The following is a 19,853-nucleotide window of genomic DNA, read 5'->3' as shown; positions in this document are numbered from 1 at the left end:
GGTTGTGGAGGATGACCGCCTTGCTCATCAATGCACAATGGCGACATTTTGAGGCCTCTGTTTCTCTGATGTCTTCACTTTGCACTCGTGGGCGTCACACATGTTATGAGATTTACAAGATGTGGATATAAATTGTCCACATTTGGCTTAAGATTCATCTGTGATGGAAATAATGGTCTGTGTCCTTGGAGACGAGAGTCTGTCATTTACACGATTATGTTTTAAGGACAGAAAAAAAGAAAAGTCGACAATAATCAGGTTGACAGTAGATTCTAATTGTGATATAAACATTATCAACCTCTGACATTGTTTTCCGCTGATTTTTACACATGAGAAGTTAGGACTAACAGCCGTGTCTGTATCTGTGTGTGTGTCTGCAGAAGTACAGGTACCAGGATGAGGAGACGCCCCCCTTGGAGCACAGTCCAGCACATCTGGCTCCAGGGAAAAGTGCCGAGATGCTTCACATGAGTGACAAGAACCTTGCTGCCATGGAGGCTATACATGGCTACACACCACACACACATATCTCTCCTGTCAAGGTAAGGCACAAGCTCACACACACACACACACACACACATTTATGTACACTGTTGATCAATACCTAACACTATTACAACAGCACGATACACTCAGCCGTCAGCTCTGTTACTGTGCTAGAATAAAAACACACTCTATCTTCTTGAAAGGCGAACATACGGTAACACACTGCAGTGTGCATCACACACACACACACACACTCCTCAACCAGTAGGTCACAATTATATCTTTATCACAGCATAATCTGTGTGACATCAGTGACATCATTTTTGACCTCATATTCACTGTTACCACTGTGAGCCACTCAGTATAATTACTGCCCTCTGTGTTTTTAAGTCCATAGTCCACATATTTTCTTCCAATCAAAACATATCTAGAAGTAAACTAACTGTATCTACTGTAGAAGTAGGTGATTGTATTGATTGTATAAGAGTTAAAATTAAAGCAAAATGAGTCATTACAATAACATCCCTAATTACTTACAATGCATTAATCACAAGACAGATTGATAGTAATGTTTTATTCATTCTAATTTGCTAAATTCAGAGACATAACTCTAAGATTGTTAAATTTATAGTAAGAGTTTAATTTAGCCCATACACTGTTGCAATATTACAACACATTATGTTATAACTTAAATGGTGTGTTATTTTGAAATTAACCAATTCTTAAATATAAACACTTTAATGGGAATATAATATATTTATGAGGTCATTTGATATCAGAACTTAGCAGCCTGAAAATCAAAGTGCAAGTGGACACAAGGTGCCTTCAGGGTTTGGTAATCTGATCACCTGAACCACATCAGGATGTGGTCGGAGATCCATTTATTGTAATTGATTACAAAGTGTGACAGTAGTAATGGATCTAATATACATATATATATATGTGTATATATATATATATATATATATGTGTGTGTGTGTGTGTGTGTGTGTGTGTATTTTTTAATGGAAAAACTATAACAACAAAGCATAAATGGCACATGCAGTTGCAGGAACAGAACCACGTACATTTATGAAGAAAAGTCTGTGATTCCTCCTCTAATCCAATGACACTGATCATTTTCCATGAAGTGACATAAAGCTTTAACACTGGACACATGCGCTTACGTTTTAAAGGGGAAAAAGTAATCCAGAACTATGGGTGCAAATACCAGGTACAATTATAGCAGCTCCTAGTACAGACACTGAACTTCTACTCAGACAGATATCTTACAAATGCTAAATCTAATCGAGAGAAACAAACCCCTATGAGACATCGACACAGGCAACACCGGAGCTGAGGGTCACGCGGTGAACGCATACGGCTGACATCAGTAGGAACATGAGCGCAGTCACTTTGCCTGGAGTGCATTAATGAATACATACTGCAGCTACAAACGCAAGCAGGTGTAAGCTATATTGCCCACTTAATAATGATCCATCTCATATGCCTACTCATGTTGTTTAACTGCCTCACTGGCTTTTAAGACTTAAGAGTTCCTGTATTTATTTGCTTTGAGGGGGGGGGAAGTGTTTCACTATTTCCCACATGGGAGTACCGTGAAGTCCCCGGGGAGCAGATATGTCCATTAAAATGCTCCTTTTTTTAATGAGCAGAGAGAGAGACGAGGCTGAGTTATTGTGCTTTACCGCTGCTATTTAAAACATACAAAGCCTGTTCAGCGTGAGCTGCGGCAGCCGTAGAGAGTTCTCCTTGAGGGTGCTTGAGAGGGGGCTCGGTTTAGGAACACTGTCAAACTGGTGAAGAGTAGTGACATTAGAGAGTCAGCTCCAGGTATCGTGGCTACTAGGAACAATTCATTTGATGACACAGTGCGCACACAACTTACTCTCAAAGAGACAGATTTTTAAATGAGCCTCACATCAGCATATCACATTAATACAGGTTAATGAAACTGCACTGTATGACAGCAATCAGCCACAACCTGTTTTACGTAATACTGTGCCATTTGAAACCTACAGTTAAAGTACATGTTACTTACTGCTGTAGCATCACTTTTCAGTGAGTTTCATATAAAAAGAAATGTATGTCATGAATCCAAACCACTCTCTCATCTCATTTGATTTACATTAAACCATTTTTATATTTCTTAAATGTTGCTTTTGTCTTACGTTTTACACTGAACACCAGTATAAGCAGCTGACTACTGGGTTGTCAGTAAATGGAGACAGTTCAGTTCAGTATAAACAATAAGTAATGAATAATACTGAGAGAAACCAGCACCAGCCATAATTTGGTTGTGGTTGTTTCGTCAGTGTCTGCTGTTGGAGGTTCACAACAGAAGGGTGGAACATGTGAGTCCTGTGTGACCTGCTCTAATGTTTACTGCTTCTGTTAGACCAGTTTGTCTTGTATTTAATATAAATACTCATTCAACACATTGTCATCATGACAGAAACTAGTACTGTATAACAATTCAAGAACATATTGTTTACTTTTATGAAGGGTGGACAGTATGCTGTCCCTTACTGGTCTTTCTCCTTGGTTGGATTAATTCTCATTGTCCCAGTGGAGTTTGTCATCCAGCACCATGCCAAGGGATCAGTAATTATTCAGGGTGATGATGGGTGCACCATTTATTATGGTGACAGGGACGGAGACTTGCTCCTTTCCCTAAAATCCACCATTATGAGGTCATTTAAGTCTGTTTAAGAGAAGATTTTGAATGTGGTGTCAGCCCACTGGTGCTTCAGATCCATTACATGACTCATTCAGTCATTTCCCAGAAGCTTGTGGTCTTGGAATTGTTTTTTTCCATCAATGTATCAGTGTGTCCACATACAGGAGATAAAGTATTTTTTCATGCCAAGTAAGAACTACATTGTAAGTAAGAAGTTAGTATCCATAAAAGGTCTCAAGACAAATGTCATGATATGATAAGGCTGGAGATATTCTATATTTTTCTTATTGACAAATCACATGAAAAAACCAAAATCAACAATGAATGTTTGCTACCAACAAATATTGTGTTAGTAGCCAAAATCTGAATTCGTCTGTGCTAGTTTTGTGTCCAAAAACTATTAAAAACTCATCCATGAGCCACATTACTGCACCAAAGTCAATACTGAGTCAATCCCACATAAACTGTACTGCTGCCGTAAATACTCACTACAGCACGAAATGTGTATTAATCCTCAGCTAAAAATGGTCCCAAACAAATGCACTATTCACTGCTGTTTGAGTAACGTTTGCTAAGAGCAACAGTGCCCAGCTGTTTTGGGAAATTACTGAGCCTTTAAAAAAAAAAAAATCTAACTATGTATTTGTTACCTGTTTCAAAACATTTGCACCTTCAATGGGAAATAGCCCAATCCTTTAATAGTCACAACTGCTAACCATAGCCAGTTCTCTCTCACGGTATATAGTCATAAATTGTATACTTTTGACATTTAGTCCTGTCTGTGATACCCAAATTTAGCCTATGTTAGGGCTTTTCACCGCTGGGAAATTAGCGGATACTGGTTACTGGTTTACATAGGATATGATACTTACATCGACAAGTCAAGCTCCTGCATACCTGACCTGCAGTGTTGGGGACAAAAGCATAGAATAAAAAGCAATATAACTGTAGACTGTTTGCACTTTAACATCATTTGTTAATAAGAATTTTGTTAAAAATGTTTTTGTAAGAGGCAAACACTTCAGTGACAGACTTCATCAGGCATCAAAAGTTGAATATTTCTTAATATGCACGGATATCCCCCACATGCCACACAGCCGAATCGCTTTACTGGCTGTACTTACATGTCTTAATCATTGTTATCATGATTCATGGATCATTTCACTGAGATCAGGGGACAAAGTGCATTTTGCTGGACGGCTGCTTTTATACAAGCAATCTATGATAAAGGAAGGGGCAGAAACATCACTGAGAGGCGGCCGAACTGAAGAAGTTGTAATGCAACTTTATGACTACTCATCAGTCAACGGTGTTTGTTTAACATGACTTTATGCCCTGAATTAGCTCAGTGTTATTCATGTGTTTTTCTATCATGCTTCTCTAGGGCCTAGGAGCTTTCGCTAGTCTTGATATTGTTTTACTCACCTATCAGCAAAAATAAGTTTAAGACTTATATATGACCACATTTAGTACTGAAAACACACAGATAAAGAAGATTATTTACTGTTTAAATGCTTACGGCCATTAAATATGCACTGTTCCTTCCTTGATGTGGATTTCCTGACACCGTGTGCCTGAAAATAAATCAGTCTATTGCTCAGCTATTATGATATTTAGTCAAACAACTCATTGCACGCATATTTACAGCACTCGCTCCAATAATATCCGCATTTTATTTGGATGAATCTTGAGTGTATCGTTTTTGTACAAAGTGAGAGTCTGAAACATTTGGAGAACATAATCCTCTATATCTTAATCTTCAATAGATGATTTGTTTGACATGCTCTGTAACTAGCCTGAGTGCATTCATTTACAAACGTTTTACTATGACACACAGAAACAGCAAATGCAAAATCAGCTTGAACATGTTACAGATCAAAGATCTACAGTGTAAGACTCTAGTTTGGTTGCTCCCTCACCACCTCGTTGCCTTTATACAACAAAGGCGCTTCTGTTTGGAGGAATGTGTGGTTTAAAAAGTAGGCTGCAAAAACATTTTCTTCACATCGTCCCTCCAGACATATGTAATACTTCTGTGCAAAAACACACCTAAAATCATGAAGCGGTGCTGCATCACAAGAGCGTCCCCTTCCCTCCTCACTGAGACTTTGAATATTTGCAAAAAATGGTGTTCACAATGTTAACAGATAAACACTGAATCAAAACTTTAGAGTGAAATACAAAACTGTCTTATGAACGGCAACATGCCATATATGAAGTGGTGGTGGTACAGTAAGTGAAATTAAAATTACAGGAATAATAATATCCACAGTATTATAAAATTCAGCCTGGAGGATATATTTTCCTACCACATGGAAGGCGAGCATGTTGATGTTGTTCACGATGTTTTGGGAACCAGGATTGGCCCTATTTCTATTTCTGGAATACTGCCATTATTTATGAAGTCGTGTGTTCCTCTTCACGGAGAGCTGAATGCACTACCAAGTATCAAGGTCTGGGCTCACTATGCTCAAAAGTGAGTTGTTTGCAAGATTATATGTTAGTGGAGGGCGTCCATGATGGTTTTAATATCAGTCTCAGGCAGATGGACGACTGAGGACCAAACACTGTTGGGAGCCATTTTGTTTTTTAGCCACTCAGACGCACGTCAATGAGCATGATCATGTGTATTCTGATATGTCTAAAGGGATGAAGTATAACAGATTATCCATCCTCTGGGTAATTTATGATGATGATGATGATGATGATGATGATGTGGTGGTAGCTGGCTTATCTGCACTTTGTGTTACTCTTCCGCTACTATTCCCTCCTCACACAGTGTCATGGTGACCTCATGCAGGGGGGGCTCAGTCTTGACATGTTTTTGTTTTGTGACCCTGTTCGTTACTGTGTGTTATGGTGAGTATGTTCTAATGGAAACTCTGGTCTGCGTCAATTATTGTTTCACACCTCTTATTATTAGTTGTATGCCTCTCCTTCACCTCTCCACACTACACAATCACCCTCCCCCCCACCCCTCTCCCTGTTTGTGACTGGTTTAAAACCTGAAGTATTTCTCTATGACATTAAATAATAATGACTAAAGAAGCAATAATCAAAGATAAGGTAATGAAACACCTTTAAAACTCAGTTAATCTGCTTCATCAGGACAGTTTGGGTGCAGTTTGATCAGATGTGCTCGACAGCGGTGACATACATGACAGCACTTTTTCCCGACAGGACCCCCGCCTACTTCAAACCAGTAAGAAGAGCAAAGAGAAAAATATAAATAAAGAAGTCTCTCATGAAAAATAACCAGAACTGTTTCGACTTCTGTTACAAACACATTCAATCTTATGTTCATGTAAGATAACATACACACTCTGATGATTAAATAATTCAGTAATGCTCTATTTTCTGCTGCTGTTAGCATCTACTGCTGATGTGCCGCTGAGCAAATGTCTCCCCGTCCAAAGTGTCTCCAGAGGAGCCATTAACAGCAGGCCATGTCTATATTAGGAGAGAGAGGTGCACAGATAGTGTCTGTAAATACCAGTATCAGCACTAATCCACCTCCCAGGTACTCTTACTTGGATCAGCAACTACAGCTGTCCCAACATTCATACTTTAATGATGTGCTTTGCTGCAATACTGAACTTTTCCAGTGGGAGGAAAAGCGTCTCCTGACATGTGAAAATGCTGCACTGCTGCTGTTTGTAGAATTCATAGGCACACGGTGTATTGGTTTTTTTTTTTAAATTTGGAGTTTATTTCGGTCTGCAATCAATAACAGAAAAAATTAGAGATAACCACGGCTGAAAACGACACAATAAGACAACTTAAAAGATTCCTGCAGTCTGAAAAAGGTGTAGGCTGAAGCTGCAGCTTTAATGCCTTCTAACAACACGTCATATTTGACCTCAAAAGTAACATCAGTCATCTAACAATAAAGACAAAACAAAACAAAACAATAAAAAAAAACACAATTACATATCCTGTACCCTGTCCTTCTATGCCAGTGTTTGTTTCTGATCATCCCTTTTCATATTTGTTCAGTTATTTTTAAACAATTTTTTAGCTCACTGAGTATTCAAATGTCTTCAGTTCCTTACTACAGCTGTTCCATAAATTCACTCCTTTGACTGAATACAATGATACTTTACATTAATTGTTTTTTGAACATGCAAATCATATTGACTTTCTCTCTTTTTAAACAACTTTTGGACACTCTCAGGTAATAATTGGCTTTTTGCTCTATATATTATTTGAATCGTTTTGAAGATGACCTTTCAATCGACCTTTAGATCTTTAAATTTTAGAGCCTTTAATTCAATCATCTGCAAATAATATAAGTTACAATATTTTGGAAACCTCATTTATATCATTTATGTACAGAATAAACAATATTGTTATTGTTTAGAGTAGCAGCTTTAGCTGTGCAGGGTCAAATCCATTCTGTTTTAACAGACATAATGACCACACTGTTATTTATTGATTAACTGATTCTGAATAAGCTGCTTTTCATTAACATATCAATAAGATAACAATGACTAGGGGCAAAAAGCTTTATCCTCCAGCATATTGGATTAGATTAGATTCAACTTTACTGTCAATGCACAAAGTACAAACACCGAGACAATGAAATGCAGTTACGAACATTATGTACGGAATACTGGGTGGTATAAATATGTAAACGCAGGGAAGCAAAGGATATAACTAAAACATGTAAAAGTGTATCAATAAATAATAAATATTATGAGTTAGGATGGATATGTACAATATAATATATGTAGATTTATACATATGTTAGAGGGGAACATATATATGTTATGGTATGTATTTTAATTTTCTAAATTTGTGGTTTATTATGTGTATAATGTCATCAATTAATAAATACAGGCAAGTGACTCATTTGTGTAAGATTCTATAACAGTTTAATAGTCCAAATGTCTTTAGATTCATGTATGAAATCTAACAGAATGACATGTATATATAGTCAGTGTACAGATTTTATACAACTCTGTGCTATATGCTGTTTATGTGGAACACTACTGTTGATTTTCTACATGTCATGTATGTTATTATATTATGATAAAATTACAGTACAGGCAGTTAAACTATCAGATTCAAAGCTTGTAGAATCAGCTTATTACAGATATTTGTAAATTTAGTATCAATATTCATAGTAGCTGATCTTGGTCCTGCATCAGTTCTGGTGACCTGGTTTTGGTGGATCATTGCTGTGAACCCAGATGTGAATGTGACTGAGTGTCATAGATGAACCTGTCATCTTCCCCTCTGATCAATAAAAGAAACTGAAGCTGTACCCGCTGTTCTTCCCTTGTGCCCATCCGCATGCCCTGCACAATTACCCTCTCCCTTCTGTTGTTTTGCAGCCAGTGTTGATGTCTACAGGACACACTCCAATGTACACCTCCGCTGTTTCCACACTGGTAAGAGCACAGCGACCCGTGCCGCTCTATCACCCTTAAAGTTACCGCTATCATCATCAGTCATCACCATCAGACTTGTGTCCTCATTTCCAGTCTTTTGCTTGGTTTGGTGTCACTCGAAGTTCGGCTGTCTGATCGCGACGGGCCGGCTGCCCGATTCAACGCCATTTTATCTGTACTGCCAAAGAGTATGAGGTCATCTGTTTTCTGATTATATCAATGTGTTCATAGTCATTGTCATTCAAACCTTTTTTTTGGCTGACAGATTTGTTCATCTTGTACTCTGTGACTATTTTTGGGGCCTGAAGTCACATGACTGAACCTGAAAAGCTTTGAAATATTGTGCTTCCATTAAACTATAATGTTGAAATAATGTGTTATATTCATATTTCTATGAATGCATATCAGAAAAATATGCATTGTGGATCAGTCCACTGTTTACGTGTAAAGAAGCGCAAATGGTTTTGTTTTGTTTGTATTACTTCTGAATCAGTTTCTCAGGTTGGATTGTGTCGTGCACACACACACACACACACAGAAAAACTCTCCTGAAACATGCAGATCAGTGGTAAAGTATCTATGAGTCTATGAGACAAGATGAAACTAATCCCAACAGGCTTCGCTACGTGAGCTTCGCTATGGCTTGAATGTGATATGTTGAAGGTGTCGTGTGTCATGAGGGTTTGACGGACAGTCAGATATACTGTATGTCATCTCTTTGCAGGGCAGACAGAAACCTGTAGGTGTCAGTGTTAGACTGTGCAGAGTGACTCTCATAACCTTGAAAAGATGGCTGTGCTGCTTTCTTAATAAAACATTTTTTATGATCAGACAGGTTGCATTAGCCTCTTGAATTGCCCTCATGATCTCGTCTGTCTTGCAAAGGCAAAGAAAAAAAAACGTAATGGCGGAGGAATTCATACTTAAGTGCAATTAGCCAATCCCTCCAAACAAGCAGATTATTGTCCAAACATCTATAAGTTTGAATGAAAAACGCCAGTTAGAATTATTATTTTTTAATCAGAATAGAATTGATTTAAAAGGAAAAGACAAATTTATGAAAGGAAACAAGTTGTTGAACAAGTAGATACATCATTTCTTTGTCTGCTCGTGTGCTTATAATTAAACTGTTTTAACATATGGGACATTCTGCACCCTTCAGCGTAACATCATCACTCAGAAAAATGTGTTTGTATACACTCCCTCACACATATAGAGTAGTTCTCTCAGTCTGCGTATGCGTACGTTAAATTTCCCACACTGGTTTGGTAAAGTGTGTACTGTCTCAAAGATGCATTGCAGTAAAGTCTATGGTGCTGGTGTCTTTGCAGCCGGTGTAGTACTCGTGTGGTTGTCATTGATGTGTGGGTGGTGTCGTCAGTCTGTCTCTTTATTGCTTTAATGGTGTGGGGTTTGCCAGTACCACTCCAGGCCCCATTGATTTATGGGTAGGATTGTCTCTGGAAGCACTGCAATGGTTTGGCAAAGTAAGAGGAAGATCTTTGGGTTATGTACATGATTTAGTGAAGAGGTGCTTTAGCTTCAAATGACTTTTTTTTTTTTAAACTTAGAGCATAATGTAATTAGAATTTTTTTTTTTTTTTTGGCCTCACGCTGCTCAGAACTTTTGATATTGATCTGTGCTCATATTAATGAATCTTCCCGTCTCTTCTACTCTATATTATAACTGTGCTGTAGTATTATGAGTCTACATAATATGTTGTGACAGGATGTGCTGTGTCGTTACAGCCATGATTAGACTGAAAGTTCATGTTCTGTCTAACAGCAAACACAAGATCCAAATAATTGATTTTATATACCACACTGTATATGATTCATAACATATAGTGATTTCTATACAAGGAGGAAAATCCATAATTTATTCCCTTATCCTAAAATGATTGTCACCCCTCCACTTAATTAAGATTCGGGTGTCATTAGACGTGTAGTTTGAGGTGGACCACAGTGCCTAATTAATTGACTGAGAGATCTATCATGTGGCTCTCTGGCAATCGGCTGGATTCGTCTGTTCAACGGCCCGATTTCCCACACGGCTGCTGTCAAAAGATGCATGTTAAACTACAGTGAGCTTTTTTAATATTAATGGAATTACCGCTACGACTGTACATGTTATGGCAAAAACTGTAGTCTTGACTGAGCCTGCTATGATATGAAACTTAGCTGCAGAACGTGATTTAGTGTATATTTTCCAACCGTCCATGGCTCCATATTTTTCTCTTGTTCATTGTAACATTGCGTTTCTCTCTTTTTGTCAGTATTGTTAACGGTCACATGGTTGAACATGTACGAGGCTAATAAAAAGGCACAATGTCTATCCAGCTTCATGAATGAAATATGTTCTTTCTCCTTGAAAAATTCATGGATGTATTTTTTATATCTCTGCATTATGTTTGCCTAGCATAGAGCTGGACAACTATAGAGTTAAGAAAAGTTGTTGTTAAAAGGGTTGTTAGAAAAAACTAAGGCTAGGATAATGAGTATAAAGTAGGGCTGCAACTAACGATAATTCAATAGGCAAAAAAAAAAAAAAAAAAAAAAATTCAATAGGCATCCAGTTATTGATATACTGATATACTATCTTTAAATCTGAAGAAGTGGAACAAATACCACAATTACCCTAAAACTCTTTAATATTCCATTCATTCTTGATATTTTGGATGAGGTGCACTCACACGCTAACAGCCCTGGAGGCACAGCGCTGTAGCTGCTCTCCTCTTTTCATTCACTGACAGAAATCTGCCTCAAAAATATTCTCAGGCAAAAATGTTTTTTAAACAATGCACACGCTACATTTATCTTGACAGATTGGAGCTCTTCGGCTGAAAACATTACACAACACATTTGCCATTTATCCTTCACCTCACGAGCTGGGAGAGAGAACCGGCAGGCAAGAGTGCTTACTGAAGACCCCCGCCGCCCAGTTTACGTTACACTCTGTCTCTTCTAATGAAAAGGGATGCGTATCACTTTCTCCCCCCTTTCTAAGCAGAGAAATATTCCTATACATACTTTTCACACAAATCCTCCTCAGACTAAACAGTCAACCCCTCGAAGATGAGTTTGACACTTGGAAAAAAAAAAAAAAGGCAATCGTTTTAAAAGTAAGGATTTAATTACTGTTTTCTGTAGTGTTTCCCCAAGAGCTCTCTATTATACCCTCCCCTTTCTGCTCTGCACTCTTGTCTGGTCGGTATCTGGTTTCTATCTTCATTTTCTCCGTCCTCCTTACTTTTCTTTAATAAATGTTTAAATATGTCCCTGCAGCTTCGGTGTAATTACTGTGCAGCAGCAGCTCAGGTCCTTTGGGAAGGAGAGTGGAGAGAGTGGAGAGAGAGAGAGAGAGAGAGAGAGAGAGAGAGGGGAAATATGCATGCAAAAAGAGGAGGAGAGAGCTGTTCATGCTGAATGGCGGAGTAAGACAGATAGAGAGGGCCTTGCAATTGGAAGGGTGAGAAAATTAGATAGGTAGACGGAGGAATTTTATTCAACAAAATGAGAACGTCAGCTGACAGCTTGTCCTTCAGCATGTCCTTACATAAGTCTGTTCAGTGTGTGTGCGTGCGTGTGTGTACTGTATATATTACACGCCTGTCGATCCATCTGTCTTTCAGAAAGAGAGAGCTCAAGTGAGCTGTGAGAAGCTGTTGATTTAAAAGAAAATTTTACTCTTTTTTACCATTTAACAATTTATTTGAGGAAAAGAAAAATAAATGGCAAGCATGATTAAATCACAACCTTTTCATCAATGTCTTTCTGGTGTTTCTTTCTAGTTATGTCCATGGTGCTGAATTTAATGCCAGCAGTAATGCTATAAGGCTTGAGCAGGACTGTAATGACAGTCTTAATAATGCTTCATAATGGTTCAAATTGATGGAATAAGGAAGAATTGTATGGTTTTCTGTGTTTAAAGATTTCAGATCCTTGAGATGGATTTGCAACTCTTTTGATTATCTATGAAAGCTGAAATTTTGGAGAAAGAATAAGAAAAACACTACTATGTTGAGGTTTCACTTTTCTGACTGACTCATTGTAGAAGTGGGGCTTACAGGCCTGCAGCCCCCCTCTCAGTTTCAAGTGCTTCCCTGGGACAAGTTAGTCCAGTTTGAGCTGCTTGTCCCTCTGAGTTCAGCCACAGTATAATTCCTCCCCCTCTCACATCACCAGCATCGACATTATACAGAGAGACAGCTAAGTAATTGCCATCAAACTTCCCTGCTCGCTCCTTATTCCCTCAGCAGTGGGGAAGGGAGGGGGTACAGTACAGTAGCAGCAGAAAATATGAACTGCATTCTCACTTGAGCACAGACCAGTAGCAGGGAGGCACCGCTATCGCAGTCCACTGGCACAGATGACGAGGAATGGAAGGATTTGTTTGTAAATGCTCGTTTTTATTCTTGACGGGGTGGTTTCTGAAGACAGGACGACTACGTAGGTCTCAGATAATGACGAGCCTTATTGGTGATGAGTAATTTTTAGAGCTTAAGTCTTGGTTTTGGGGGACGTAACGGGGCTTCCTCAAATGAAGTCTCCAGCACCGACTCAGCAAGAAAGAGGAAGACACTAATTGGGCCATGCTGCTTCTGCAATTCTGGATTTAAAACTGCATTGATGTGTATCCTCTGTCCAAAGCATGTTGTCTTTGGTGTTATGTTTTATTTAGAATGAGTGGAAAGCAAGGCTTAAATTGAGGCAATTTGGATGCTCTGTGCTTTCTGATCAACTGTTATGGCAGGACTTGGACCTGATGGATCACCTTGCAATAATGCTTATGTGGGATTTTTGAAGGCAGACACTTCTACAGTGTACTTTAACTCTTCCGGCCACACGCTCAGTGGGTGTGTATGTCATCTTTTGGGGTTTGCTCCCCAGTTTCAACCACCATTTAGATTTCTGCACTGAAGCATAATGTTCATGACCGTGTGGTACGCCAAAAAGATGGGCTGCCGGTTCCTCAACAATGTACGGAAAGCCAAGAAACTTCGACATCATATGCTGGTAGGCATGTTTTAAACATGTTTGCTTTTTGCTATGATTGTACCTCTATATTTGGAGAAGTATGAAAATGCTCCAGTGCCTAGTAGCACTGACGGGGTGTTTGTGGTTTTGCTCATGGTAGTAAGGCTTTGTTTTGTAGTATTTTCTCAGATACTGAGCTCAGGTCAAGGCTGTGGCTGAACCTACAGCTCATGATAGATATTTTAATCATAGTGGGGGCGGGCAGGTAGGTGTGGGGGTGGGGTGGGAGGGTAGGGGGAGGGGGGAGGCATGTTTGTGAGTGTGACTCTAATGGTGCAAAGGTGCAGTTTCTTTCTTTCATTTTATATTGTAACATGGAAGTGTAGGCGGCCCACAACTCCACACCTTAACAACCCACGCACATACACACATGCTACCACCTTTTTCCTGCACTCCACACATACTCCTGGGACTTAATAAGGAGCCAGTAAGTGAGCCAATGTGCATAATGTGACGTCCGAATTAACCTCTGTTACATCCTGCACTCAGCAAACGACTAAAAACCACACAAAAATATAGATGTAGCTTTAGCAGTGTCACAAAAATGACAGCTTCACGTCACAAAACACTTCACACACTCGTCTTCATACTTCCATTCATTTAAGAGCCCTAAAGTAAGGGTCAGTCTGGAGTTTTTGGTACTGTTATCTGTCTGTAACTCTTTCTTGCTCCCTTAAAAGGAAGAGCAGCAGTTCAGATACACACTAAAATTGTGCATTACCCGTAATGCTTGTATTTTTAATTATTGCAGTAAAAAAAAAAAATCATTAGACACACACCAATTCCTATGACATTGCGTATTTCAATAGAGGTCATTATCTTGCTTGTTGACTGGATGGCTTTCACGTATTAAAGGCTGCAAGGTGTGCAGGACATGCAGCGTTAAAGCCTCTCTAATGCAACCTTTGGTTTCTATCCAACGCCAGCTCACACATGACATCATCCCCTCTGATGGTATTGAATTATTCTTTGCACACTAAGACAGCAGTTTTAATTATCATCAGGCTTAACTAAAGAGGTGATTGACATATCTAATTATATTGTTATTTTACCTCCTTTGACTAAAAATGTCCATCATACTGGAAGCAGCTAGTGGCGTGAACACGGCACAGAATGTGTTATGAGCGTCAGACAGACAGTCACACATGCATTGATGGAGATTGTTCAAATTATTTGAAAGTCTTGTGATTCACAAATTCACAAGGGAGCAGTACAGTATGCAGCCAAAGCCTTAACAGATCCTGTACCTTATGTTTTCCAGTTCCAAATTGCCAATACTAACAATATTATTTAGCTCTAAATGGAAAAAAGGAATTGATTTAAACATGCAGCTTCACTCTTTTGCTGCTCTTTCCTCTGTGCAGTGTATGCTAAAATATTGATACTTACTTTTATTAGATTATGATTAAATCACACAAAATAATGTGAAATCTGAAAATTAGTGCAAATAGAAATATCATCCCAATTCTTTTTTTTTAAATTGCTGTTTTATTTGTCTTTGAATATGCATATTCTGGCACTTAGCTTCCTGCATATAAATCCTAAAGTCTCGGCGCGGATGGAATTTGTTCTGCTGCCTGTAGCGACATGGCAGAGGACAGGTTAGCTGAATAGGTGGTGCTCAAATATAGGTGGGCAATGGCGGCCAAACACCGTAAATCCTAACAACCGCGACGTCCGACGACTTGACAGAGCAGAGAGAGAGGCAGAGAGGGCTCTGTCAAAATCCCTGCAGGGAAACTGCCTGCTTTGAGCTTAGATTTCTGCTGGCTATACTCATTATTTCTGTCTGTAGATAAGGATGAATTTGACGTAATGTTCAGCAGCACGGCCCGTTGGACACAGCTACGTGGTGGAACTCTGCACAGGCGCTGTTATAATCGAACGGTGTGCAGTTAAAGCTGAGCTCTGGCATTTTGTGGAGGGCTGAGGGAGTTTTATGTCTTTACCTTATGTGGAAGAATAGATAGAAGTAGTGAGATTCAATGTGACTAATAATGAAAAAGGGAGCGAAAGGATTGTAATGAACAGGCTTTTTTTAGAGCATTTTTATGACATGCTATAGCTGGGAAAGCACAGGTGTAATTAATAACCTTAATTACAACATAATTGTGGGTCTAGGGCCTTGTTATTGTGCATGCTGGCTCAGTGGGACACTGATTGAAACAGAGCCGTCGTTAATGTCATTACTTACACCTGTGCCTTTCCTGCAATGACATGTCACAATGTCTGCCATGAAAAAGGCCTGTTGAAGAGTACCAACAGAAAGCTGCTATGATATTCATATGTTTTGTTTGTTATTCAGACTGTAATAAGATTAGTATTCAATATTCATATTTCAGAATAAAAATGGGATCATGGAGAGCTGTTTTGCAAAAGCAAAGTATTTTTCCTTCGCCTCATTTAGGTTAAACAGCCATACTGACATGTAATTTACAATGATAGAAAATAGAGAATTATGAGTTTATGAGTAGATTTTAGGATATGGGAAGCTGTGAGCAGAAGCTGTAAATGTTTGCCAATTTTACTTGATAAATGACTTAAAATAAATAATACTAATTGATTAATAATCTGTCAACGAATTGATAAACTGACTCATAATATTGGCACCTAAATGTGCTTTTAATACATCATTACATGACTCAAACTTGACCTTAGTGTTGGATATATACAGTATATAACTTCAGTTTTAGAAAAAGAAGATATTAATCACTGTAATAATCTATAAAACACCAAGTGTTTCTTCTTTGGGTTCCCATGACAACTTAAATCTCTGAGAGCATAAAAAAAAAAAGAAAAAAAAAAAAGAAAATTACTTCCCGTTGCATCACATAAAGATCACTGGGTAAATTGTTTTTCTTAAAAGCTGAGAAAATGTATTCAGTCTTGTGTAGTTGTTGTTTGTGTGGGTCTAAGAGCTGTCAGGTCTGTGAAGGTCAGCATGCTGATTTATGCTGCGGCTGCTGTTCTGTAAGCACTTTAGATGCGCGGCGTCTTCCCCATGCTAATCAGCGTGGTACAGAGCAACGAAAGAAATAAATACACGAGTTCAGATGGAGGAGTCCGACCAAAGAGTACTGTACATCACGGTGCGCATCTCATACCTTGATGATGAGAGTACATCCTGGAAAGAAGCATTAAAGTGTGTTAGGAAAAAAAGTTATGAAAGAAAGTGGATTAAAAGGAGAGGAATAAGAAAGAATGTGTAGAGGTTAACGGTCACACTTCAGATGAGCTGACAGAGAGAAGTCCCGGCAGGTAAACCTAAACCGTATCAATGCCAAAAATCCTGTCCTCTCATTGACTTGCTGTCTTTTCTTTTACCTCTTTTATTCAACACATCACTTTGTCCCGGATGAATGACTTGCTGAAATGTTTGAGATTCAGTCTGGCTTTAAACCATAATGGTTGGAATATGGTTCTGGACTAAATTTGGAAAAGAATAACTGACTATCAAGTGAGCTGACATTATACTGCTTGATGATACTCAGACTAACTGTGCTGTCTGTCACTACCTTGTTACCGAATGACTGTTTTTTTTTTCCATTGTGAGCTGGGAGATTGCCACCATGTGCTGTCAGTGTGGCTGCACATGATTCACTGAGAGGTTTGTTTTGAAACGGCTGGTGGGCGGAAGGCGGACGTCCATGTCCACAGTATTCACTAGATAGCGACTTCCAGCATCAGTAATACAAGCTATACTGTAATTTAACCACTAGCTATATCAAGATAAGCCAAAGACCAAGAGTTAGGAAAACCAGGGAGGGGGGCTAGCATGAATTATTTCTGAGTCCATCATGGATGATAATAACAAATGGCCCTTGAGTAGTGCTCTCTTTCTTTTAGTAGAGCGACAACCATAGCAGAGTGAGAACAGTGTTGTCACTGCAAAGAGCCAAAATGGCCATCAGTCTTGGCTGTGACTGTAGGTTTCAGGGATATACTGAGAACTCATGCAGGAGCTGCCTCATCTTTGAGGTTCTGCCATTATTTCTTAATAATATATCTTCTCTCTCCGCCTCCAGGGAAATACTCCTCCAGTGGTGGTGAACACTGACACACTCGATGGCTCCCCATATGTAAGGATTATGTTTAATCTCCCCTTTATTGTATTATTATGTTACGTTAAAACCACATGACTGACTTGACTGCCTTCATATTCAGTCTGTATTATCAGTAATTCCATTCCTTTCACAGGTAGGTCTTTGCTCATTGTTCTAATCTGAATGATAACAGTAATGAATTTTTATTTCTTTTTAATTAAAATTGGGTTTCAGAACAGAAACATTACTTAATTTGATTTAAAGTTGTTTTTAATGATGTAGTTTCTAAAATAAAAGCAGTGAAACACCTCAAACATATTATTATGAGCTGTGAGGGATTAGAGAATGAGGCTTCCCAGAGAAAAACCTCCCATCACGGACCACTATTTTTGCACCACTACAGCACTAAGAAAAGTTGTTTTCTAGGTCAGACACCAAAACAGTAAAGTTTGAAGATCCTTAAATTCCCTCTTCCTCAGGGGCTTGCTTAATTGCAGAGGTAAAACTGATGTGTAGCTAAGATGTTCAGCCAGAAGGCGAATTAGACTAAAAGAGTGGTGTTGCTATTATCAACCAGGCATCACACTGGTCCAAACATACAGTACCTATAAAAGGAGTGAACTGATAAGTGGGCAGAACTATTGGTTAAAAGGATGCATTTGATTTTGGTGATGATTCAGGGGCCTATGGGAGGTCCCCCATCCAAGACTTCAGTTGCTAAACAGCAGTATTTTCATGATCAAGTGTAGAGGGCAAAACAAATATTAGCTGACAAGTTAGAGTTCTCTAATTATACTAGAAATTAAGGCTGCGACTAACAATTTTTTCTTATCGTTACTGATTAATCTGCTGTTTATTTTCTCGATTAATTGACTAATTGTTTAGTCTATAAAACGTCTGAAGAAAGTAAAAAAATGCCATCACAATTTCCCAAAAAGTTAACATATTCATAAGTATCATTTTATTCAACTAAAAGTCCAAAAAAACCCAAAAAATCAGTTTATTTTCATATGTGACAAACAAAAACATCAAGTAGTCACAATTTACAGTGAAATTTTGGCATTTTTTTCTGGAAACGATTATTTGATTATCAAAATAGCTGCCTATTAATTTTTCCCGACTGATCAATTAATAGATTAATTGTTTCAACTCTACTAGAAATCCACTAAAATGTCATTCTCTCTGCATGACAGTCAATTAACAAACATCTAATTCTGACAGGTGAATGGGACAGAAGGGGAAATCGAGTATGAGGAAATCACACTGGAGAGAGTGAGTCTGACAATCTGATCTTTTAAACATATTCACAGTGTATGTATACTTTTTTTTGTAGTTCTACCATATTGATTATTAAGCGAGACACGAAGACATGTTTGATGCATGATCACTACAGTTTCCACTCCCTAAAGCCACACTCAAATGCCCCTGATGTGATGAATTATTTGCTGTGTGTTTTTGATTGTATTTGCTACCGCAGGGTAACTCAGGCCTGGGCTTCAGCATAGCAGGGGGAACAGACAATCCCCATGTGGGCGACGACCCCAGCATCTTCATCACCAAAATCATACCCGGAGGAGCTGCGGCTCAGGATGGACGACTGAGGTAAAGCTACATACACAGCTACAGTAAGCACAAAGCCAGCCATTAATGTTCCCACATATCCGAAATATGAAATCCAACAATCAAAATCTCATGTAGACACCGGGATGGCCGACTCGAGTTACAGAAACTTTTTTAGACCACGTCACATATTGAAAGAAATTTTTTTGTCTTGACACCCTGAGCCACCCAACCCCCAATATAACTATTAACCTATTATATTATATTATGTTATATTGGGCTATCTTATTTCAATATTAAGTTAAATAATATCCACTCATTCTCAATGACTCAGAATAAAAGCCAACAGGTGCTGTGCAGATTTACAGATAAATAATTTAACTTAAAATAAACAATGAATATAGTTAAATATGTTAAATGTAAGCAGCCAAAATAGTTTTGTCGGTCAGCTCAAATTCAGTCGTCTCTGTGTTGTGAGCTGAGATATTTCAGCTTCTTTGAGCTTTTCTGTCAAATCTTTCCATCACTGCTCTGACGCTCACTTTTTTTCTGACTGCTGAGCTCCTGCAAAACTCCCGGGCCGGAAAGTGTGTTGTGTTACTATGACAAAGGGCAACAGTGAGTTGTCATGTCAGCTGCGACTGCCTGCATATC

General features: G+C 38.6%; 2 protein-coding genes across 10 annotated transcripts in view; one reads left to right on the top strand and one right to left on the bottom strand.

The window, feature by feature from the left end:
• The window catches only part of LOC137195520 (disks large homolog 4), a 69,206-nt gene that overhangs the window by 32,243 nt on the left and 17,110 nt on the right, over positions 1-19,853 (top strand). For 2 of the 3 annotated variants that reach the window (XM_067607958.1, XM_067607956.1), the window contains exons 2-6: positions 381-542; positions 8,503-8,559; positions 17,622-17,675; positions 18,861-18,911; positions 19,117-19,241. In XM_067607958.1, coding sequence (XP_067464059.1) covers positions 381-542; positions 8,503-8,559; positions 17,622-17,675; positions 18,861-18,911; positions 19,117-19,241 — 449 coding nt within the window. The remainder of the gene's footprint in view (positions 1-380; positions 543-8,502; positions 8,560-17,621; positions 17,676-18,860; positions 18,912-19,116; positions 19,242-19,853) is intronic. The other variant, XM_067607957.1, reaches the window with a different exon arrangement.
• The window catches only part of zbtb20 (zinc finger and BTB domain containing 20), a 101,384-nt gene that overhangs the window by 72,206 nt on the left and 9,325 nt on the right, over positions 1-19,853 (bottom strand). The gene's annotated exons all lie outside the window — the stretch shown is intronic.

This window comes from Thunnus thynnus, chromosome 13 (assembly GCF_963924715.1).
Source record: "Thunnus thynnus chromosome 13, fThuThy2.1, whole genome shotgun sequence".
NCBI lineage: Eukaryota > Metazoa > Chordata > Actinopteri > Scombriformes > Scombridae > Thunnus > Thunnus thynnus.
Note: the sequence above shows the minus strand (reverse complement) of the source record. Positions and strands in the feature narration are given on the sequence as shown.